The sequence below is a fragment of the Pezoporus wallicus genome, unplaced genomic scaffold, assembly GCF_028554395.1.
Source record: "Pezoporus wallicus isolate ANWC-B61680 ecotype Strahan unplaced genomic scaffold, APGP_CSIRO_Pwel_v1 contig_5785, whole genome shotgun sequence".
In the NCBI taxonomy this organism is placed as follows: Eukaryota; Metazoa; Chordata; class Aves; order Psittaciformes; family Psittacidae; genus Pezoporus; species Pezoporus wallicus.
Genome location: NW_026641150.1, coordinates 1,153,684 through 1,178,277, shown reverse-complemented (window position 1 = coordinate 1,178,277; position 24,594 = coordinate 1,153,684). Strand labels below are relative to the sequence as shown.

At 38.6% G+C, this 24,594-nt stretch overlaps 1 protein-coding gene across 17 annotated transcripts in view; it reads right to left on the bottom strand.

The window, feature by feature from the left end:
- Positions 1 to 24,594, bottom strand: part of MCF2L (MCF.2 cell line derived transforming sequence like) — a 149,380-nt gene that overhangs the window by 14,327 nt on the left and 110,459 nt on the right. For 16 of the 17 annotated variants that reach the window (XM_057422388.1, XM_057422389.1, XM_057422372.1 and 13 more), the window contains exons 4-17: positions 22,656 to 22,746; positions 12,520 to 12,639; positions 11,628 to 11,744; positions 10,979 to 11,128; positions 10,170 to 10,294; positions 8,654 to 8,768; positions 7,588 to 7,707; positions 6,559 to 6,750; positions 6,151 to 6,342; positions 5,293 to 5,452; positions 5,077 to 5,147; positions 3,972 to 4,048; positions 2,871 to 2,937; positions 92 to 207 (exon numbers count right to left, since the gene is read on the bottom strand). In XM_057422388.1, coding sequence (XP_057278371.1) covers positions 92 to 207; positions 2,871 to 2,937; positions 3,972 to 4,048; positions 5,077 to 5,147; positions 5,293 to 5,452; positions 6,151 to 6,342; positions 6,559 to 6,750; positions 7,588 to 7,707; positions 8,654 to 8,768; positions 10,170 to 10,294; positions 10,979 to 11,128; positions 11,628 to 11,744; positions 12,520 to 12,639; positions 22,656 to 22,746 — 1,713 coding nt within the window. Of the gene's footprint in view, positions 1 to 91; positions 208 to 2,870; positions 2,938 to 3,971; positions 4,049 to 5,076; positions 5,148 to 5,292; positions 5,453 to 6,150; positions 6,343 to 6,558; positions 6,751 to 7,587; positions 7,708 to 8,653; positions 8,769 to 10,169; positions 10,295 to 10,978; positions 11,129 to 11,627; positions 11,745 to 12,519; positions 12,640 to 15,448; positions 15,590 to 22,655; positions 22,747 to 24,594 lie in introns of those variants that run through there. The other variant, XM_057422387.1, reaches the window with a different exon arrangement.

The following is a 24,594-nucleotide window of genomic DNA, read 5'->3' as shown; positions in this document are numbered from 1 at the left end:
GCTTCTAGATTGTCTAGCAATTTAATTCAGATTAATAGAGTAAAAAAACCTTATCCAAATGCTATTTTTAGATCTGAATGCAAATCCTTACCTGTTGTGAAAGTGATAAATTTCTTCCATGTTCCCAAACAAGATGTCCTTCTTATTCTGGAGTTCTGGTGAAATGAGATGAGCCATTAAGGGGTTGTCCATCTCTGCAGCATAACCCTGCAACACAGGAGAGAGGCACACTGATTAGATCCCTTTACTTACAGTATTTATCTCTCATTGACAAAGCAGTCTGCCTGCAGGCTGACATACAGCAAAGAAAGAGCTCAGTATTAATCATGAAGAAAGGATACAAATTCTGGTTTTCCATCAGTCCAGTAAGACACACTGATAGTCTTTAAGTAAGACACTTGAATAGTTACTGCAAATTTAGTTAAGATGAAACAAGTTTGCAATCATTTCCACCAAGCAAAGACTATGCATTCCCATACTGCTTATAAGCTATAGTTTGTACTTTTTCTATTAAAACTTTACACATCTGCATTTAAAGATGCAATCCCAGTACACACACAAGCCTTCATGCCAGTCTTAGCTATTAGTGTGAGGGAACAAGCTGTCTATAGTTATTTGCAGGTAACAGAACATTGCATTAGTGGCACCGATATAATAAACTGCACTGAATTATAACACACTGGCAAATTGAATTCAAGGATAAGCAAAAGTGCACTTACAAGTAAGATTCTTAATTTCAAAGTGATGTCCAAACTACAAAAACTAGAACTAGCCTAGCCTGAACAATGCAAGCATTGGGTAGGACAGCAATTAGATTTTATTTGGTTTTTAACCTGACAGAGCTCAGAACTTTAGAATTCTGAAAAAATAAAAGCAAGGAATCCATACATTTACAAAAAGCTTTTGATATTTTTTTTCACTGCAGACTGACGCAGTACTTCTTTTAAAAATGTAATTTAAAACCTCTTCATGTTTTATTACCTATACAGTACTTGTGCTTTAAGAAAGAGGAGGGAAAGCTACACTACGCAGCCACAGGGATCATTTAATCTTCCTTTAACAATACATAAGGCTTTGCTTAAGTCTTCCATCTGAAAGCTGTTCTAAAAGCATTGAAATAAATGGAAAAAGGAATCAAATATAATAAGTAAAAATAGACTAAAATCAATATTTTTCCCCAGGAAAAATAAATGGATTTCACAGACTAAAGGCAGATGATCATGGTTATTAATGAAAGGAAAACTATCAAGCTCGGATAAAAGCAGCTATAGCAGTTTCAGACTGTCATGGTTTAAACACTGCCAATAACCAATCTTTGGAGCGACCTTGTTTTTTTTACACTGGGAGTTTTGGCAGGGAGAAAATGCATGCCAATTAAATGTGACATAATAATGAGACACTTGCCATACAAAAGACTACCAGGTTATTTTACAGGATAAATGGGAAAATTAATACAATAGGAGAAACAAAGGAATTTGGAAAATAGCCAGAGGTATGGATTAATAACTAGCATTAATCAAAAGCTGGAAGACTGCCATTGAACCATACTTCAGCAAGGATCTCATCCAGAATTACTGTTGGCAGTCCCAAACACCCAAGTTCATGAGAGATGAATCCTAAACTGCAAGGGGGCACTGCGAAGTGTGCCTGGCATGGTCAGGGTATTCTAGAGTCTATCACATTGTCAGAAAACCAAGACAGCTTGGCGTAGCAAGACAAGGGTTGCACTATATTCTGTGCAAAACAAGAGTAATAGAAAGATTCTGCAACAACCCTCCAGTAGCAGAAATAAGGACTAAAAATCCTTGAACTATTTTGAGTCTTTATTTTATGAACAGAACCACAGATAGCATTGCATTCAAAAGCACAGAATAAAGTGATGCTTGAAGTCTACTCCAACCTACCTTTCCTTATTACCGCACAGCAGATACAACCATCCTACTGTCATCAACTTCCTAGCACTTGGACTGGACCCAGGACATAAATGCTATGGGAAGCTGAGCACAAACTATGCAAAAGCAAGACGGGAGTTCAAAACCCTCATACTTTAACTTGAAGGTATGCTTCCAGAAATCATCACTTCCAGTCCATAACTTCAAACAGCTCTATTTAGGAGCTTAACATTGGCACGGACACCAAAAGTACCCACTTGGTCCAATTCCAGTTCATCAACCTCAGTTATCTGCAGCTTCGTCACCCCCTAGAGACAAATCAGACTACAAGAACATGACACATCCATGTCTGGAGACTTAGCAGACTTGAGGAACAACACAGAATACTGCAGCATATTTCTACAACCAACTCAGCAGTATTGCAACTGTGCCTTCACAAGTAAGGAGCAAAAAGAATATCAACCTTTGTTCTCTTTACAGTTTTGAATGAAGGTATTATTATAAGAAACTCTGTTCCCACTGTTGTACCCAAGACATTTGAAAGATCACTTAAAGGTATGCAAAGAGGGATGCAATAAACAAATTTTCTCCTCTGACACAAGGTTTTCTTGATGCAGATACACTTCCCCGTGTTACACATAACCTTCTTGGAGCTGATCCAAGACTCTGAAATGAACTTTTAAAGGAATCAATGATCATTAGAAACCCCACCATGTTCCACCTAAATTGTTAGGTGTATGTTGTTTTCCGCCCAATTTGTGTTTTCTAATACAAAATCTTAGTTGTGTGAATATTTCTAGGAAAAAAAAATCCACATTCCTGACTCCGTGAAAATCTGATGCAGAGAGAGTTGTAATGATCACACTGCTTGACGGGACAAGCTGACACATTACAGCGATAAGGAAAGCATCAGAACATCCATGAAATGGAAGAGGGAAATAGATTCACTAACAGCCACAATGGAATTGAAAATTTTACCTCAAGGACACAGAGAAGCTCTTCCACATATGCTCGTTCAGTCTCAATAAGTTCATTCATTACATGCCTGTAGACAAAGAATGGCAATTAGGGCAGGCCTATTCAGTTATGCAAAGTAATGAGGCAACATTAACTTTATGTTTCTACTTTACCTCAGACAATAGAAGAACAATTTCCAGGTAACGGAAAAATGTAATATTTCATGGGTATTTCTGTCAACAGTTTACATACCCTTATTGGTAAGCGCATATTTTTAAAACATTTTAAAATCTCTGATAATGTGTTTAAACAGGAAAATAAGTCAAGTCTAGCATTTTAAGTGCTGTAGTAACTGAGCTGAAGCAGTGAAGCATTTTATCATTGTATGTACAAAACCTGCTTATGCTGTGCTCACAAATATTACAAGAGCTGGAGTTAGTGTTGCACAGAACTATCAAATATAGACTCAGAGTTACACCAACTCTTTTAAATTAACGGCATTTAGGGCAACCTTTTAATATCACAATGCTTCTTTAATTTCCCTAATGGTTAAGCAAGCATGCTTCTCCCAACCTCCTCCCCTTGTGATTTTGTATGATTTAACATGCTTGTAATGGTGAAAATACAGTAGAAGTATCCAGTTTACAAGCAGAAAGACAAGCTCTGCTATACACATTGCAGGTGGAAGTAAGTTACTTTTTTAATATAAGTGATGCTACTCAGTATTTTATATAAGAAAATTATCTTTTTTGTACAGTTTTCAAAACAGGGACTAAAAAGTCAAATAAAAAAACAAAGTCTCCTGCAGCATGGAGTCCAAAAACTCTGATAGATTTACAGGAGGTTACTACTCAAAACTATATAATCTCTGAAATGAAAATATGTAGTTATCCTCCCATAACATCACCTGCAAAGCTACAGTCTGGGTACTATATGAACTATAAATAATGCTACAGACTGAAATATCTTCCTCCGGGTGCAGAGCATAGCCAAAGTATTTAAAAAAGTACTGAGACTTAATTCAGAGAAGCATACCTGTCTTATCAAATCATTAGTCAAACTCAGCCTTTGCTGGAACCAAATCAGAGAAAAAGGATTTTTCTTTTATCAAAATATACTTACTGCCGTAACACAGCTAGGTTTTCTTCATCATCCATTGTAGATCCTCCTCTGCTTTGATGGAGTTCAGTCATTTCACTCTAAAGGTGGAAACAAACAACAAAAAAATTATCATGGCATCACAGGTGGGGGAAAACCACTTTAAAATATGGAGCTTTGCACTCAGAATGCATTTCCACAGGAAAGACTGTACTCCATTAAAAATGAAGGCAATTTGCAAGAGCACTGCAAAGAAATCCAAGTCAACCTGGAGGTCTTGAAGTACATAAGAACATTTAGACATAAGTGAGTTAGTTCTCCATGAAAGACCAACTTAGAAAAGACTGTGGCTTGAGGCGCCTTTCCAGGAAGACAACATCAGAGCATTAGCATAATCTTGGGGGCAACACTGGCCTTAGTCTGTTTTCCCAGCTAAAATGAGGTACTCTGATAACGTTATGGTAACTTCATACCTTGTCACAGAAGTTCATTCTTACAACTTCTACTGTAACGGCTGGCCTAATTATGTCTTGCTGAAAAAGTGAGAGGTTCTGCTTTCAATCCCCCTTGAACTAACCCCATATTGAAGTGTTGTCCCTACTGGCCATGTGGTCCTGCCATCCTCCTTGCGTTGTCTTTTGCTGAACTTTTCGCTGAGTTGATTCAACTCTCTAACCCAGTGGGAAACTGCTTGTTTCTGTGCTGCTGTCAGGTTACTTTCCTCACCAGAGGCGGGACAGGAAGACCATCCCCACTTGGGAATGGCAACCCATTAGGTCAGGTGAAGCTGTCTTGGAGCCAATGACAACTACCTCTTCACTTCTGCCAGTTTTAAGACTAGCCAGTTACTACTGGCAAATAAAAAATGTTTCCTCTTCATAGATTTTATATTTTGCTGCCCCTAACATTTTTCCTAATATAGGCAACTATTTACTTTACCTTCCCTCGCATCCAGCCCAGTGACAAAGCAGCCTCTATTCAATCCACATGACTGCTTCACCAGAGTTACTTCAATAGGGGCAATACCATCACTTTTTCAGTGGAATTGCCTCATTCTTCTTGAAGTTCCTGAATATTCTGTTGTATTAGGACTTTCTCAAACATGAAAAGTACAAAGAAAAACAATTACCTTTCCTCTTCTGTAATTTACCCTCCGAAGTGCACTACTTTCTGAATTGGATACGTAATCCCTTTGAAGACCTAAGCACGTAAACCAAAATCAAACGGCAGTTAGAACTTTAGCAGATCTGACACAGATGTTTGTGCAACCACAAATTACAGCTGCAAGTTTCTTTAAATTTCTCTGCACAGTGCAAAAAAATTAAAGGCTACTACAGTTACTTACCTGGAGAGGTACAAGGAGATTTTACAAAGGCTTCAGGTCTTGGTGCAACTGGCTGAACAGGACGTGTCTGCTTAGCTGCCAGTTTCTTAAGACTTACTTGTCTCTTTTGAAACATTTCTTCCATACTTTCTTGCTTCTGGAAAACCTTTTGCACATGCTCCTAACATTGCCACAGAAATGAAGAAAATAAATGGTCAGAGACCCATCAATAAGCTACACTGCCATTTACAGCACATAGATTTGCAATTGCAATTGCTTTTATTCCACATATAAAAATATTACCTTACTTTTCACTCCCAACAAGGCATAATTTCCAGTCATTTAGTACACCTAAAAATTGGACCATCATGTCATAAAACATTTTGTGTGCTTGCTGTAGAGAAACCAGTGGGTTTCAGGTTCCAATTTAAAAATTGTAAAAAAAAAAAAAATTTTTTTTTTGGCAGTGTCTAATGGTTCTGTTACATGAAGAGATCAACCAGGAGGAAAAGGGGCATGTTCTCAGGTTCTAAACCAAGGCAGCTACAAAGCGGAAGTCATACAAATATTAAGGACAGGACCCTTTTTGCTACATAAAAAAAAAAAAAAAAAAAAAATCAAATATTCACTTAGGAGAATTTCTTTTAAAAGCAATTTGCTACCTGAAAAATTGAAGTAGTTATTAAAAGGCTCTGAAGCCCTTGATGCCTTTCCAAAGATATGACAGGACCCGCACCTTAGGTAGGGAAATGTGTTGGCTTTCCAATTCCCAGGTATAACTCCTAATACTGATTATTTAGCTTTATCAATGGCCATGCAAGAGAGAAATTCTAAAATTAACAAATGGCTGCATAGATACACATAAATGTCTTCTGGTACCTTTAGGTCTTCATTGAGGATGTGTGCATACTCTCTGTAAATTTTATTCAACTCCTTGATTTTGTTGCTTGCACCAGTGTCTAGGAACTTCTCAATCTCCTGTAATGCTGATTCTGCACCATCCTGAGACTGACACTTATCTACTGGCTGAGAAGCCAGCAGATAAATTCCTTCATCACACCACTTCATAGACTAGAAACACAGAAAAGAACAGGTTTAGAATGCACCAACACCAGCATCAAACACTAAGAGGTCTAAAATATTTCATGCCTCTACTTGTGATGTATTCAAACTATTTAAGGAGAAAGCTTCCAGCACACACGTATGCTTTACCTGCCATTTTGACAGCTGATTGGCTGAGGTTTTAGTAAACAATATGGAAAACAGGACTGTTCATACAAAATTTACCTTTTCTAGTAAGCCATGCAGTTCTAGAGATTTGTTAAGAAGATTCCTCCTCCGTTCTATCTCAGTAGTGAAGGCATCACAGAGCTGATGAAGTTCACTGCACTTTGGAATAATGGAGTCCACAGCATAATGATTGCTTTGAATAAAAGCATCACCCTCTGAAGCTAGCATTCTGGCTTTTGCTACAGTTTCCTAAGAAAGCAAATATGACTTAGGTACATCTTTTTTCAAATCAACACCAATGAAAATGTTTTATGCAGTAAATACACATGTTGATAAAGACTACTTCTTTAGTTAATAGCTGCCTTGCTTAATAAATCAAAATGATTTCTTTTCTTTCCAGATGCCCAAGAACTTGAATGCGATATTCTTTATTGTATCAGAGTACTTCAGAAACATCAGTGAATTTTATCATACGCCACCCTGCAAAGGAACCACTACTGTCTTTCTATGTCTTATGTATTTGGCAGCTTGTTTGTGTGCATAAGCATACAATTTGGAGTACAGTAGCAATCTGAACCCAAATTAAAAAGTACCTAACTCCAGTCCTTTAGCTCCATGAGCAACAACCTCACTTACAGAGCTATATATTTTATTGTGAAGCACAAATCGTAATAAGTTGCCTTTTCTACATTGTTCAGAGTGTTTGTTTCTGTTGTTCATCTTTTAACATATTATACATTCAATACACAGCTTTCTCATTTCTGAGATTTAATTAAATAAATGGCTTTAATTGTAATGGAAGTGGCCCCTTGATCGCTAAGTGCAGAATTTGGCTATGTATACACTTCATGCAGTTCCTTCACAAATTGATCACCCTGACTTTGTGAATGGTCACTCTGCTCTTTAAGAACTGAGCTGCTCCAGTGGTTAAAGACTTCGTTCCAAATTCCTTCTACACATTACCTGAGAGACTTCTTCTGCCCTGTTGTCAGCTTAAGCTCCTGCTCAAAAGTTATACTCAAACACAGTTCCCTTCCACACATGCATTGTCATACTAGAAATTAAGGAGACCTAGAGAGTTCTTACACATGATTTTTCTTCATAGCTGGCAAGATCTTTCAAAATATGCTCCACATGTGAACAGCTATTTCCCACATCTCTGAAAGCAGACAGTCTCTCGGACACAGTATCTAAAGCTGCTTTGACCTGAAACGAGACACAGCTATGTATCAATGAAGATGATTCCACCTCTCTGAAGACCCATCAGGTAAATAGCTGCTAGCTACTATTTCTAGTCAGGTTATTCGCATTATGGGATAACTTGGGCACAGAGACAAATAACTTTTTTTGTCAGCCTACCTTTACCCACAATTCAAAATGAAAACAAATGCTAAGAAAAGGCAGTGAAATAGGCTACTGAAGAGAAAAAAAAAACCAGGAAAACTAATGCTCGGGAAACATTTATGATCTTGTTCTCACCAGATGACATTAATACAAAGCAACATTAACATAAACAGCAAAACATGAGGGATAGGTCCTCAACCTAACAGTTGGTTGAGACAGACATACACTTGTAAGAGGTTTTCTGAGCATTGCTCCCACAGAGACACAGGGGCTGTGCCCTGAGATCAGCTACACCAGTGTAAAGAGACCGTAAGTGCCACCAAGCACATGAGTTAAACTAACATGAGATCAGAAACTGGCTGTAAAAATTGTAGTTCAGCCTCCACCCAGCTTCTAACAGTGTGTTTGCAACTTCCCACCCACAGTGTTGGAGACAATTTCAGCCAGAAGGTTTTAGCTACGTCTTGGTTCCATGAAAAGGCCTACTGGAAAGATGAAAGCCTTGCAGACAGCATATTATGCTTCTGTAGTGGAGAGCAGGTTTCAAAGGAGTTTTTGAACCTCTATACACTGCTGGGCCCATGGAAGAAAAAAAGATTGTAAGACTGCAGAAGAGAAGCTATTATGCCTCTATAGGCAAGTATTCTAGGTAGTAAAGATAGCAGTATGTCAAGTAAGGACATGTACAAGAAAAAGGTTGGAGAAACTTCCAAGCACACTCTAGAGCTGAAAAAACAAGAGGGGGAAGTATTTTCTTCTGCATCATTTCTATATTACCAAATATTGACCACCACCAAGAAGTTCTCACCTCTCTGAAATTCTGTTCAAAATTCCGAAGGTGCAGACACTGCTCAAGTTTCTGCTGATGCTTAATCCAAAACTCATCAAAGGCAGTCTCCGTTTCGTGTAATTGAGCCAGAAGCCTTGAAAAAAAAACCACAAAAAACAAACAAACGCCCCCCAAAAAAACCTGTAAGAAAGATGGGTTCAACCTTCAATGGAAAATACAAGCTTACACAGTAAACAAAAGGCTTCCCCAAAGCAATATTTTCCAGAAAAAATAAACTGAATACAGGAAACTTTGAGTATTGCACAGAATTGTTTCCTAAAATAACACTGGTGCAAAACTGAAACCCAACACAAATATTAAGTTCTGAAAAATTGGCAAGTGCTGATTTGAAGCTAGCTGCTGCACACAGACTTCTTCTCAGCTCTGGCCTCAGGACATGGGTACTTAGGGCTAGCACACATAAATAAAACATGCAAATGTGTGTGGGCTAGGACCCAGAGGAACCCAAGCCTTGGGCTATGAGCAAAAATGAAGGCAAAAAGTCATACTGCTGTGACCAGCCAGCTGCCCTTACTTTTCATTCCTTGGAGCAAGGCTCATAATAAACCCGAAGGTCATTGCTTCTCTTTCAAGCAGAGTTACTTCTTAAATACCTCAGGCAAGTGCACAGCAGTACTGCAATGAAAAGAGCCTTCTTCAAGTATAATTTTGGTGAATGCCTTAGAATTTTTACTTTTGAACTTGTCTTCTAATACTGCATTTGACAGTATGTTATCCTATGGACTTTCCAGTGTGCTTTGCCTTACTTAGGCTATGTCCACAGAAGGCCATACCATCAGAATTTTAATGAACTCTTGTCTTCAACAGCATGGAAATAAACCCTGAATTTACAAGTTAAAACCAAGTAGAAAAAAGGCACATGCAAACACACAGTTTGTTCCAACTTCCCTCAGATATTATATTGAGTGGGAACATTTTGGATAAATTAGCAACCCCCACCCTGGCTGTCCTTCGGATGGCTGATAGCAACAGTGACCAAAAAAAGTGACTTCTGCCAAGCTTTGTGTATTGGAATGGACAGTTATTTGGAAAGAAAAGTCAGCTCCACTGTAGCAGAAACACAGAATGACAGAGAAAAAAAGAATGCAGAATATTGCCTGGGGGAAATAAGCAACGCTTTCATAGCTTTGTGAAAATTTACATCTGTTCTGTGGTGATAAAATGTCTTCAAAACCTGGCAGCAATTTGCAGGGGTAGCAAAGGAAAAAACTTCTATTACTTATATGCCCAAAGGAACCATATAGGAAGTTTCTGCATAGATACTTCAAGAGCGGTGCACTCCCTAGTAACGAATTAAAAGCTACTAACAACACTGATAGGATATCAAGCAAAGCTAGAAGCTCCTTTGGGCAAATTTAAAGAAAAAGAAACCTCCCATTCAATTCAAAAGCATGCATAACAAACTAAGTAAAAGAGCTGGGAAAGGGTCAAAAAACACAGAAAAGCAGCACATTCAGTATTCCACTCCTCTCACCTTTCTACTGTAGTTTGATTGTCTAGCTGATCTTGATTCAGTTTGTATTCAGGATTCTCAGTAACTGGTTTTGTAATACTTCCGAGGATGTCATCTCCCTGTTCTACTGCTAACCTGATATCCTCCTACAACACAAAACAAAACCCCTTCACACTGTAGTTGCGTTCTGTTGGTTTTTAAAGCACACTTCATAAAACAAAATCCTTTTTCCAGTTTGAAGCCTTAACAGCAGTAGAGCAAGCATAGTTTGATTTAAAGCAGCGTTTGACAACAAATACAGAGAGTAAATTCTAAATGACTTTTTTTTTTTCTATGTTTACCATCTTAAAATCCCAATGTAACCTAGTTTAATTTTCATGATACACAGGCTTCTAGTATCTCCTTAGGCTTCAAACATCTCATAAGTTTTAGATATCCAGCTTTGAAACCCCCAAGTAGGTTTCATTTTATCTGATTTGAAAGAATATTTGTCCGTTTTTCAAAAGGTCAAATATTTTCATATGTGCACACAAATACAATCAAATTTCTTGTTGCAAACAAAAATGCAAACCAAACACACTGCTACTTACAAAGGAATTTCTGATTCTGCATACAGGTCATTATGCATTTGTGCAAACATCAACTTAGACTCAAGAAATGCCATTTTTGAATGCAAGGATATTTAACATCAAACCAAGCAAAACAAGTTCAATAAGATTTCAGTGTTTCACATTGTCTGTTAACATCCTCTAAATTTTCTATTAACATTATTAGCTATAAATTAAAACACAGTTTAACTGGAAAATAGCATTTTTACAAAAATTACATACCTTCATTTTGTCCTTCTTTTCTGTGTGTGTTGCAAGAAGGGAGCTGGTTGATTGCACATCATTTGGTAGTTCTGTTTCAGCCAGTTCAGTCCCAAAGGACTGAAGAATCTGAGCTGTTTGCTTAACCTTTTGGGCAAAACCTTCTATAGCCTTTTGGAATAAAAATCATTAAAGATGTTTCATTGCTCATCACATACATATACACAAACACACACATGCATACAAAATGTAACTTTCAAAACAAACCCAAGCAGATGAATTACATGAAAAATGGTCAAAGTATAGTTTTGCAAGCAACAGATACCGTCACCATTAATTCCTTAATTGTATATTTTTCCTAGGCTTGTATCAGGTATATCTTCCTCATATTTTTATACTCTGGAGTTATTTTACAACTTCAGCTTTTTCTTCTTGTAGCAAAACCAATAAACCTCAACACAATAATATACTGTAATTCCTTTGCTCCAAGTGTTCAGAAAACCACTCCCAAATTATTACTCATATTATTTCTCCAAGATGACTAAGTACCATTGGGAACATCTTCTCACTCTGAGAAAGTCAACTTGCATCACTTGGAATCTATTTTATAAATGACAATGTATAAACCAGATCATTAAACTGAAAAGTTATAACAACAACTAAGACTTACAGTGCGACGGGACAGCCATCTGTTATGGCAGTAATCCAGGGTGCCACCAAGATCTTCTGTTAATTGTGTTTTATCAATGTAACTCTGCAGTTCTGATACTGAGCCCAGCATTATGATCTGCAGGAGCAAAGAAAAAAGGGGAATGTGTTGAGAAGTCTCTTGTTAAGGATTCTAAGCCCCATCCTTCAGCCTCCGATCAAGAAAATTCAGTTCAGTACAGAAGCAAATGATGGAACTATTTCCTTTGGGTGCAGAAAAATAAACTTTAAAGTCGTTTCAGTTGAAGAAAATGGTAAAAGTAAAAAACTGCGTATGAGCATGAGCACCAGGCAGATTTAAAAAAAGCTTATGGATTTTACAACATGAATTATACCACCAGATTATTTTTTTTTTATCTTGATAAAGCATACACAGCTATTTTCTAAAAGCAACATTCATTTCTTATTCATTTCCCCCTGTTATCCTGGGTCTGTGGAAGAGAACAACAGTGCCTCCAGTAGTTTGGCATGTAAAAACTGTTTCCCCCAAATAAACAGGGGTTGGGGGAAAAGTATCTTAAAGATTATCTTTCACCCTTGAAGTTTACATCCAATAAGTAAAATAACTTGTATATTTTTGTATAGTTTCAGAGTTTATTTTAAACTATAAACACTGTACATTTACAAACAAGAGTATTACCAGTGGGTTTACTGGTGACGTAACAACAGGAAACAGTTGTATGTTTGCTCAAATGATAGAAACTATAGTATTTGTCCATGGGAAATGCATCTGCTTAAAAATTCACATGCTCCATTAAACGCGCCTTTTTGCTGGGATTTTTTTGGTCCTCACTGGTGACATTACGTACTTTAACGAATTTCTGATAGTAAAGTAAAACCAGAGGATTACTTACAGGTACTTTCATTTTAAACTCATCTTTGTTGAATTTGAAAGCAATGTCCGAGAGAGCTCGATGAAAAAACCCTGTTGGGCGCAGAACGAGGACTAGTTGCAGGTTTCCCGGGAAAGATGCCTGCAAAACAAGTTTAGTCTGTTATTTTCTGTCTCTCAGCTCCAGAAAATATTTTTGAACAAGGAGAAGCCCCCATTAAACCACAGACTAACCCTATCAAAGGCCTCCCATAATGGGGTTACCAATTATAAACTTGCAAGACTTGTACAAAAAGCTTCATTCAAAAAGACATTTACTCTTCTTTGGGAACAGGAATCTACTCTCCTGTAATCACATTTTTTGGGGCTGGCTTGTAATGCTCTTCAGCTAAAATTACATCCAGCCAAGGAGGCTAATAAACAGTGGTGGATTAATACTTTTTCAACAGCAATACTCTCACAGTTACCTTATCTTCACTTTCATAGCGGGTGCCAAGAGAAACCTCCATTATTGTCTGAACACCTAACAACACATTTCTAACTTGTGCATATACTACCTTGCCAGTTGCCTACACAAACCATTGCCACTGAGACTGAATTTCTCAAACAGCAGCGTAGAAAAAAGCTTTAATTTTACAGACAGAAATAAAAGTTGAACATAATAATTCTCAGCTGTGTTTTTTTCCTCATCATCTTCCAACCAATAGTCTGATGGATCTTTCCCAGTTCTTGAAGTGATAGGGGGGGAAAACAGAAAAGAGAAGAAGGAAAGCACAGAAATAGCACTAAATTACTAAGGATCTAACTCTGCATGGCAGAGGTTTGCATACCGGTATTATTTAATATATTCATCAATGATTTAGATGAGGGAATTGAGTGTACTATCAGCAAGTTTGCTGATGACACTAAGCTGGGAGGAGTGGCTGACATGCCAGAAGGCTGTGCCGCTATCCAGCGAGGAGTCCTGCATCTGGGCAGGAACAACCCCAGGTTCCAGTATAGGTTGGGGAACGACCTGTTAGAGAGCAGTGTAGGGGAGAGGGACCTGGGGGTCCTAGTGGACGACAGGATGACCATGAGCCAACACTGTGCCCTTGTGGCTAAGAAGGCCAATGGCATCCTGGGGTGTATTAGAAGGGGGTGGTTAGTAGGTCGAGAGAGGTCCTCCTTCCCCTCTACTCTGCCCTGGTGAGACCTCATCTGGAGTATTGTGTCCAGTTCTGGGCCCCTCAGTTCAAGAAGGACAGGGAGCTGCTGGAGAGAGTCCAGCACAGGGCAACGAAGATGATTAAGGGAGTGGAGCATCTCCCTTATGAGGAAAGACTGAGGGAGCTGGGTCTCTATAGTTTGGAGAAGAGGAGACTGAGGGGTGACCTTATCAGTGTCTATAAATATATAAAGGGGGAGTGTCACGAGGACGGAGCCAGGCTCTACTCAGTGGCAAACAATGATAGGACAAGGGGTAATATGTACAAACTGGAACACAAGAGGTTCCACTTAAACTTGAGAAGAAACTCCTTCTCAGTGAGGGTGACGGAACACTGGAACAGGCTGCCCAGGGAGGTTGTGGAGTCTCCTTCCCTGGAGACATTCAAAACCCGCCTGGACGCATTCCTGTGTAACATTATCTAGGTGTTCCTGCTCCGGCAGGGGGATTGGACTAGATGATCTTTCGAGGTCCCTTCCAATCTCTAGCATACTGTGATACTGTGATACTTGGCATTTAGAAATTCTTGAAATCATGCAAGTCTTTCCCCCTATTCAGTATTTCCAGTGTATGGAGACAGTGAAGCTCACTACAGGAATGAGCATTATAATGAATAAGTATGCCATTTTCTTCATTTTACTGTTGGAAATTATGTCACATTTCTAGCAAATTGAACTAAGACAAAAAAAAAGGACAAAAATCCAGAAACAGACTGAAGGAGCTGTTACACTATGCTCTGTTTCCATGCCTAGTGAAACTGCTAGTATCTGGCAGGTTAGAGAGTGGTTTAATATTCATTTTGAAGTTTACAAGACTTCCAAGTATTTAGCACTGAAAAAATCACAAACTTTAAAAGAGAGAAGTGGTTAAAAAACTTTTCTGGAAGACTTCACTGTTGTTCATCGCATATTCAGTATACAACAGAGATCTCAATTTGATTGAGGAACCTTAAAGGCTTGAGCTTCACAATCTGCCTCCACTTTGGTGATGTCTAAATTTTCTAGAAAGCATGGGGTTCAGTCCCAAAGGAGTCTGCCTAAGGATGGGGAAGAGAATCCAGGTAAGTGCCCACACCAGCTCCTCATCCTTGCACTTTAAACAATCTTTCTCTGTACTAAAAGTAGTACACCCTGTGGACGTACTAACCCACAGTTGTCAAATTAAAAACTTTTAATAGGAAATTCCTGACTGTATTCAGAAGAAAAAGTTAAGAAAAGAAGGGTTTTTACCATGTTTTAAAATTATTGTACCAAGGACAGCTGCAAATTTATTTGAGAAAATTATTTAACTTGGAGGCATTGCGAGAATGGACAACATTTTTTTTTATTAAACCTCCTGACTAAGCTTTTCAGAATGATAGCCATGTAGTCTATTCATTTCACACATGCAATAGGCATGTGTCAATTAATTTTGTGCCTAAAATAGCACTGTTCAGAGCCTGAGCTACTGATTTTCAGCTTCCAAAAGGTGAAGTTAATTCATTGGCAATGCCAACATTTCAGATGAAGAAGCTCCAAGAAGAAGTATCTTTTAGATAACGTATTTTCATATGAAATATCTACTCCACCACATGACATCCAGACATAGCGCCATTGGCAGACTATACTTGCAACCCATTTAGCCTTTACCCAGAATACTGGGAAATGTCTATGCTGTTAATTTCAAATTGAGTAGATACATTAGAAACATAAAATAGGATGAAATTATGAAGCATGAAAGACACCAAAAAGTAAATTTAAGTTACCATAAAGATGATCAAAGGGCTGGAGACCCTGCCTGATGGGGACAGACTGAAGGAATCAGTTCTCCCTTGAGAAGAGAAGGTTCAGGGGGAACCTCATCACAGCATTCCAGCTGCCACTTGAAGGGTGGCTACAAAGAGGACAGAGGCTCTCTCTTCACAAGGAACCATGTGGAGAAGAGAAGGGGCAATGGGCACAAGCTGCACTGGGGAGAGCTTTAATCTTGATATAAGAAAGAAATTTTTTACGGTGAGAATAATCACTCAATGGAACAACCTCCCCAGGGATGCGGTAATCCTCATTACCGGAGGTTTACAAGACGATCTTGGACTGGGTACCAAGACCATCTCATTGAGGCTCCCTTTCCCCATCAAAGGTTGAGCCAGATGATCTTTCAAAGGTCACTCCTAACCCAAGCTGTTATTCTGTGATTCTGATATTTAGGCTATTACTGAAGCAAACAGTGGTAGCCAAATGCAATGCAATAGTAAATTTTTCTAAATTGTGTATTAGCTTTTATGAAATACTTTAATTGCATGACCAAATTAAGTAGGTGGTCTCATCAGTGTTCAATTCAAAGAACAGAGAATGCACATTACAATTATTCTCCATCTCAGTGTCTACCCAAAACAATGCTATTTAACTCCATACAGTCTTGTACCACTTTAACTCCCATTCAAGGCTTGCCAGAAGTTTCCCCTCTCTCAACAAAAGTTCAGAGTTTTTTTCATTCCCCCCCCTTTCACCCACGCCCCCAAAGAACCCAAGGTTTAAAAAAATGTCTCCTCTGCTTGTTATGGCTAGTGTCAAATCTGCAAATTGATCTTTGTGAAACAACAAGAAAAGGGAGCATTGCTACAGTAAACAATGTTGGACCTGTACCAGCTTTTCTGGTTTATCTGAGCTTATATCTGCCCTGCTCAAATATTACTATTTTCCCAGCTTCTCCCCGCCCCCCGCCAAAGCCCTTGTGACTTGCAGGGAAAATGATATGATGCAAGACACACTCCTTAGATGTGTGTGAACTTCATCAGCCAGTCAGCTTCACCCTGAGTACAAGAGAACAAGCAAGAAATCTCTGTTCCAGTCCAGCAGCATATTTCTTTGAAGTCATTGTATGCTAAGCAGACAGAGTGAACAATGACTTCTCAATAATGCAGTGTCAAATGTTAAGCATGCGTGTTTAGTAGTGCCATAAAATAAAGTGCCTTCAAGGACTGTTTGGCAAAGTCAATGAACATCACTGAGACTTGAAAAGGGTTTGTGTGCTTGAAAGCTTTTTTCTGAAAGTGTCTGTCTATTAGATTAACGTCAACTGCTCCCACAACATCTTGTCTCAAATATTGCAATTAAATTAATTTAATATCTAGGCAAAAGGAAATCGGGGGTCATGCTTTTGTTATCCTCTATGAAAATAAGGGTAGCCACTATTCTACTAGAGTGCAACCCATATATTCCTTCATCTCACTTGCATTAACACTGGCACTTGTTTGGTACTTCATGACAGTCATGGGATTAGTTTTTTATCTGCTTGTCTCTTTCACTTTCCCATCCAGCCAGGCCAGTGCCAATTCCAAAGAACAGAAAAAGATGTAGATGTGCAAGTAAATATCAGCTTTGAAATAAATCTGACCAAAATAGGAATTTATATTCAAAATGGCTGCTCTATAAGTACCCTGAACATGGGGAGAAATTTTGCTGGCTGGACAAAAGAGGGACTACCTTAAATACTCCAGGAAACCAGTTAATTAATACTCAGGAACAGGTTGATGCCCCTTCTTTCAGGCCTCTGCTTCTCAGGGATGGGGTAGCTTTCCACTGCATGCTCCAGGCTTCTGGAAATGGGCAATATTAGACAGACTGAACTAGTCTGGGGTTTTGACAGAATGTAAAATTAATGTAAAATTAGATACATATAGACTTAATTATCATTTTTCTTCACAGAATATGAATGACAGAGAGGCTATCTGTAGCACTAGTACTAACCCTGAAATTAAGCAGCTCCTAACAGTGGGAGGTAAGGAGATGCAGGCCATCTCACGTATGAAGATGACACGATGCTGAATGGCTGGTAAGGAACTGCAAAAGCTGAGCATGAAGCAATGCCTGCCTGATTGCTGATAAGCTTATTTGCAGGGCGGGAGAGACAGCATTTCAAAGACAAGTACTAAGAGTCTTCCTATCTTTGGTTTCCAGTTTGTAATGTGGTCTTGCTCTGTTGGTGCCCAATAGGGAGCTGTTTAAGTCGTCTGACAATTTTATATGGACCAGTCAGGCAGAGCAGCAATCCCACACACTCCTGCCTGACAGCAATTTTATACGCACATGCACTATAGGCTATTAGGCAGATGGCATTTTCAAAGGAGGAATAAATCTCATTAAATCACATACTTTACAGCAGTCACAATATTTACTTAGACAGTATGTAGCACTGCCAGGCTGCCGCTCCCAGAAAGAGGCAGCACACAGCAGAGCAGTGGCTGGGGTCTACAACCAGAAGCTAGTCACTAAAGCTTGCAGTAGTGAATACACAATGGTGAGCTTTGGAAAAGAAAGCCAACACTTCTGAGTTTTCATATCTCACGTATACTACGCCCTCCTAAGGCTTATTTAGTATACAAAGGAATTATGTGGATAGGTATGTATACCTTTTAGACAGAGATGAACTTAAAATAAAGTTGCCGTCTACTGTTCAATCCCACAGAGCAATTCACTCAGCTGCCCAGGTGCTCAGAAGTCTTTTATACTCCTACACAGCAAAGGAAAGTTTTTCTGATAAACAGTGAACCTACAAGATCTTTTTTTCCCCCACATTCCAGGTAAACAGCTTTCAGAACTATCTAAACCATGTGAGCCATCAAAGACCTACTTCCTGACTCAGTTTTAGTTGTTCACTCTTAAAATACTTGGAACAACACTAGTATTCATTTTATGAAGAGCTTCAACATACTCACACCACCAAGCTCTGTGGTGGTGTTTTCCCTTCTGCATTTAACTAGGATGCCACAAGCCACAGGGCACTTCTTTCCAAAATACCTCCGTACATAAAGGAGCTAAAAAATGCCCCCACTCTCCCCTTTTTTTCTTTTTATTTTTTGTCCAGATTGTTTATTCCTGGCTAGAATGAAGCCTTTGAAAGAGGCATCTTGTCAGGAAAGAATCTTTTATTAAATCAATTTATAAAAGCAGCAGTTTGAAATCTAGTTTTAAAAACATCGAGCTGTTCTGCATTAGATCTGCATTTAATGTTTGTGATGTTATGATCGTGTTTTCAGATCTTAAGTGAACCACTTCTCTCTTTTTGCATATTAAAACTCTATATAATAAAAAGGAAAAAATGGCTGACTTTACAAGGGTAAGGACAAAGTGCCTGCACATGTAATAAAACATCCAAAGCAGTAAGACAAACCCTTAGAGAATCTCAAAATAACCTTTTATTTTATCATTAACTGAAATAATTAATAACAATAGCCACAATATTAATATGAATAGTAACTTCATCATACTGTCAAGCTCTTGTTTTGAATCCAGGCAAAAAAAAGAAATGAGTAGGGGCTGAAAGACCACTAGCTTTTTCAAACTTAACTGATATGAATTGTTAAGTATCATTACTGAACATGATTCAAAGAACTTGCTAGAAGATGGGCTAGTGAGAAATACTTATCCATAACAACATAAAATAGTGCCTTTCACAGCGCATCACTACTAGAAGCATCTTTTCTCCAACAACAACTCACTAAGAAACTCAACACCTCTCTACAAAGCCAAAGAACTCAAGGTTGGATTACTGTACTTCACTGTTTCTCACCTTGGATGTAAAAACAACTCCTGATGGCACAAACACGGGACTGCCTGACTCCTGCAAGGTTTAGGTTGGTATTAGCACTCCAGTCTCTCCACTGGCTTTTGGTCTCCCCCTGCCAGCTAAAGGTCTTGGCCCTAATCTTCAAAGCCACTAATGGGCTAAGCCTCTGCTACAGTGAAGACAAAATTTTGATTTATGAAAAACTAAGAAAAAAAACAGTGCTCTGGACAATGCAGTCTAAAACAGAAGGCATGAAACCTGCATGCAATACATCCTTAGTCAAAAATGGCAAATCACAAAGTAAGCTACTCTAGGAGGTTGGATAAAACCCAACTCTTGTCATATTTAGAAATGGCTGCAAAGTTTGTGACTGGATAAAACTTTCTCACTACCACCTGCTTCCTCAACAGCAGTTGCCCACACCTATGTTATTCCCTAAACACCAAGTTTAGGAAATCTGGACTTTCAGTGTGAGGCTGATGGCTATGGTGGAACTTTTAATGATGTTGAGTGCAGTTTCTTCTTTGAAGGACTGAGTTCACACTTCAGCCTTTCAAGATAGAGGAAGACAGTGATGACAGGACCACAGAGACAAAGATCATGTAATGACATGCGCTTCATTTTTTTTAAGAAAACACACTGGAACTACTAACAGAGCAGCACCCTTTCACATCCCAGGAAAAGAGGCGCCATCTTTCAGCCCAGTGCCTCTGGCTTTGGTGTCAGGTCTGCTGTCACTGCACGTGTTTCAGCAGCAGCCCTCCTGGGTGAATGGTGCAGCCACTGCCCTTCCACTGTGTCTGCAAAAATAGCTTTACCTCTGTCTTTACAGCCTTGACTGTCTATAGCAACCTTACAAGAATCACTGTGAAATACAGATTCAGCTCAATATTATTCTTTTTCAGTCCCAGGAAAGAAAATGATCTCTATCAAAAAGGGAGAAAAAATGAAGTCTAGAAAATTTTTATAATATAGAAAAATTTTCCACATTAATTTCAGCCTGAAAAAAAGATTTTCTTCATCACTTCTGTTTCAAAAACATACTTGCAACACCCACTAGTACTAATTAAACAATTCTATGTGAAGGGTCTTGAAAATAACACAAAATAATAATACTAAAAAAAAGTACAAAATTCTGGTTAGCAGCTGCTCAGTGCCTACAAATATATTCCCTACAGCTGTCAAGATATTAGTGATGGGCAGATGCTCTCAGCCACAGCACCCCACACTGGCATCTCCGATTTCACAAATCAAGAGGGTCAACCCCCTCTGGATGATTAGGGAAAAGTCAGGAAAGGCAACAGGGAGGATGCTGCAGGAACTACAACAAATGAGGCAACAGCCAAAACTCTCTTCCCAAATAATGTGAGACATATCCTCACATACAGCAGCAATCAAAATTGCTTGGGATACCAGCCTTTCGAACATTAGTTTCTATCTGGACAACACAAATGACACTCAGACGCTTCATTGCTATCAAAAGACAACTTTGACTGTTAGAAAAAACAAACAAGTAGAAATTAAGCTTCCAGTTGCCCTTGAGCCATTTTAAAAAAAAATCTTTGGCCATCTCCAGACCCAGAGAAATCCTCATGACTGGTGCAAGATACACACTGTGTACATCTGGCTTTGCTGTTTTAAGGAACAGACAGCAGAAATGTATTTAGAGTTCATTTATGGCAAAGATTATAGCAAACAAATGGTGGACAACAGCAAACTATTTTTTACCAGATCTTTTTCTGGAATAGGAAAATGAAATTTTCAGGTGTTCAAGGATGATGTGACTCCTACTGAAGCCCAAAGGAAGGCTGCCACACACATCCATGCGTGAAATACGAAGCCAGAGCTGAGCCAGTTCAACAAAACAAATACAGAAAAAGGTCATGCCTCTAAGAGATTAGACTTCAACTAAGAAGTGTGGGGTTTTTTTTATTTATTTTATTTTAAATAAAGCTCATAGAAGAATGAGAAAAGAAGGAAGAAGGAAAGTAACTCATCATCAACAGCACTGCAACCCACAGCACTTCCTGTGCTTAAACACCCTTCTCCAGGCAAAGCCCTGAGGCACGAATGCCATCACTCCAGTGATGGGTCCCTTATCAAAGTGAATAGATACTCAAGTTCTGTATATCGTGCTTCTAGGCAAAATGACACACACTGGAGGAACATTACCATAAACATTAATATTATGGCTATAAGCAACCTGTCTGTAATAATCTCCCACCTGCAAGCACCCCAATTATATAAATAAAAGGACTGCCATCTGTGGAATACTTATTTGTCCTTGAACAGAAACTACAGCATTGAAATTTTAGAGATTCAAAAACTCCAAAGATTCAGCACTTTTTCTTTAATCACTCTAAATTATGCTGCTCTCAGTTTCCACTATTGGAATCACAAAGTTGCATCACAAAATTTCAAAATGAACTGCAAAATCAAATTTTGTTAATATTCTGGTATATTTTCAGTATTTTAACATTCCTGACATACTTATCATGGAACAAGTTGTATTGTGGGAATATTTATCATTACATATTCATTCACAAGAAGTCATGTAGTGGGAGTAATGTATTACCTTTAATAAATACCTTTTAACATATGATAAACAAACAGTTCCTTCGTCAGAATGGGGCTACACAAAAATAACATTCACTGTTTTGATTTCTCTTCTGTCTAACAGAGCCAAATTTTATTAGCCATTAAAAGTTAAAGAAAAGATGCTTACAGCTCTGTTTTTCAGCACTTACTCGAAAGATTATAAGCACCAACAATACAAGTAAGGATAACAAGGAAACAAGTAAAGTAAACCAACAGTAGGTTGAGCAAATCATAAATATGAATCTGTCTTTTCCTACATGTGCAAATAAAAAAAGCCTCTAAGAAACTTTGTTTTCTGATTTTAAAAACATTAATTAAAAGTGGGACTGAAAGTAACTGTGTGTGCTGTTAATGGATCACAGTAAGTACATAATATTTTCCTGTTTACAAGCAACCCCTGTTTTAATTTGGACATCACAAGTCCTTTCACAAGCAGCAAAGTAAGGCAGAATCCTCATCCTCATCTCTTCCTATATTGGAAGCTCACTGGAACAGTGAAAGGTAGAGTCATGGGCTGTCCATGCAAATATAGGTCCCTACCTGGGAAAGCAGCAAGCCACATGCATTTAGGTGCATACACACACACATGCTCTCCAAGTGCCTTCTCAGGAAGATGTCCTGAGCTGCAAACTCCATTAAAGCACACCACAGACACATGATGCTCAGCTCCAGTAGAAAAGAACTACAGGATACTTTTTGTGCCATCTATTGGCTACCGTTCTTTTGAAGAAATTGGCTGATTTTCCACTCTAAGAGGAGGGTTCAACACTAAAAAAATCTTTTGAAGGAGTTAAGACAGTACTCACTGTTATTCGCAGAATAGAAGCTTTCACAGAGGTCCATTTGTCCTGTCTGCGATCTATGACAAGAATAAATCCAATTCCAGCATCTCGTAAACTAAGTTTGGATGAGGAAAGAAGAAAAAGAGAAAGTTGAGTTAAAATACAAGCAGAATTCCTCTGGTTCTCTTACTCGAAAAGGCAGTATGACCCAGGCATGCCCTTTTTGTGCAGAGTCTTCTTCACCTAAGCATCTCAAGTAAAGATACACTATACTGTACACACCTTTGGAAAGATGCAGCAGTCCCAAATATGTTCCACAGACCTTCAAACCATAATCAAATCAGGAATTCTTTTTCATGAAAGGTAGTTTTTACATTTCTTGTACAGAGATTATTTCAGAGAAAAATAACCCCCTTTGACTCTCCATTGTTTTGGTGCTGATGTAATCCCTCTTTCATGCTGTTTCCGGTATAATTTCAGTATCAAAATGAAGTTGCTTTCCTTTTGCATCTGCTTTTAACCTTCTGTTTGAATTGTCTTTCTCCTCACTGATATTTAAAACCCTTAAAAATGCAGATCCTTCTGATCATTTCACGATATTGCTCTGCACACCCAAAATTCTCATATGCCTCCAGGCTGCAAACTTGTTCCCAGGTGCATTTTTACATTCACCAAAACAAAAAATCCCTACGGCATTTAAACAGTCCAACTCGTAGATGAGAAGAATGAGATCAGATGCACTTCTCTGGAATGGAAACATCTGTGAGATTGTGCTGAAATCCTTGCATACGGGTGACCTTTCTTTTTCGCCTGTGCTCAGCTGCATGTGCTACCGAGTCCCAGTCAAGAGATCTGCTCCTGTTTTGTAATTCTCCATCTAAGCCAATTGTGCAATGCCAGCAGCAGCCCTTGCCAGCCAATCGCAATCAAAATGAAAACGACGGGCAAATACAAGGCAGACAGGCTCAGATTTGTTATTTTCTCATATACTGGGTCATTTTTAATAGATGTGCTGTATTTTCAGTCCAGATAATAATATACTGCAAGACCTATTGTATGCGCTGTGTGACATTTACAAATATTGTGCACTGATTTGTTATTGTCATATATTAAAAGACAATATAAAAAACAACATGACAGAATGTCAGGATCCCTTATTCAAGATTGCTGAATCATGAAAACACCAGCATTGCTTTATTAGGTTATGTCGGTAGCATAACAGCGTGATGCTGAGGAGGATGAAGAACACAGGCACCCCGATGTGTCACCTTAAGCTACTCTGCAAAATTACAAATTTAAGCATGACTTATGGTCTATTCCCTTTCTTTTACAAACTAATCTCTCTCAAATTTACAGACTAAATATTTAGGGCAAAACATGAATAATCATAAAAAATGCAAATGAACACTGACTTTCAGAAGAAGGTAAGCAGTCATTTTAACACAGGAAATACTAAAATCAACCTCTTACTGCCCACATTCAGTGCACATTACTAAACTCTTGCCTCTGGGTTAGGACAACACTGATAAACAACATCTGAGTACTTGCCTTGTAAGCCTGAATAACCTTTGCAAACTGGGCTTTATATTAACAATATGCTTGCCACTACTGAAAGCTTCCATGATTTTCTAAGTCTTCCCCCTCCTACTCTTTCTTTACTTGAAGGGAAAGAGGAGGAAAGAGATCCAGATTGATTTTAGCCTCTTCCTGTTCCCCATTTAAAGTTCTCACCATTTTAACCTTTAGTGACTGAGCAAAAAAAAAATGCTAATAGCAACCATGTTCCACAAAAATCAGGTACCAAAACAAACTCCTTCAGACATACAGCCTAAACATGGATGAATGGAGTCAAAAGGTGCTACCAGCTGCTCCCACAGCAGCTCATGTGGAGTTTGAAGTGTATTCTGCTGAGTATTCACGCTCTTACAGAGCTATTTTCCCTACTCAGTAGAAGTCCCTGGGA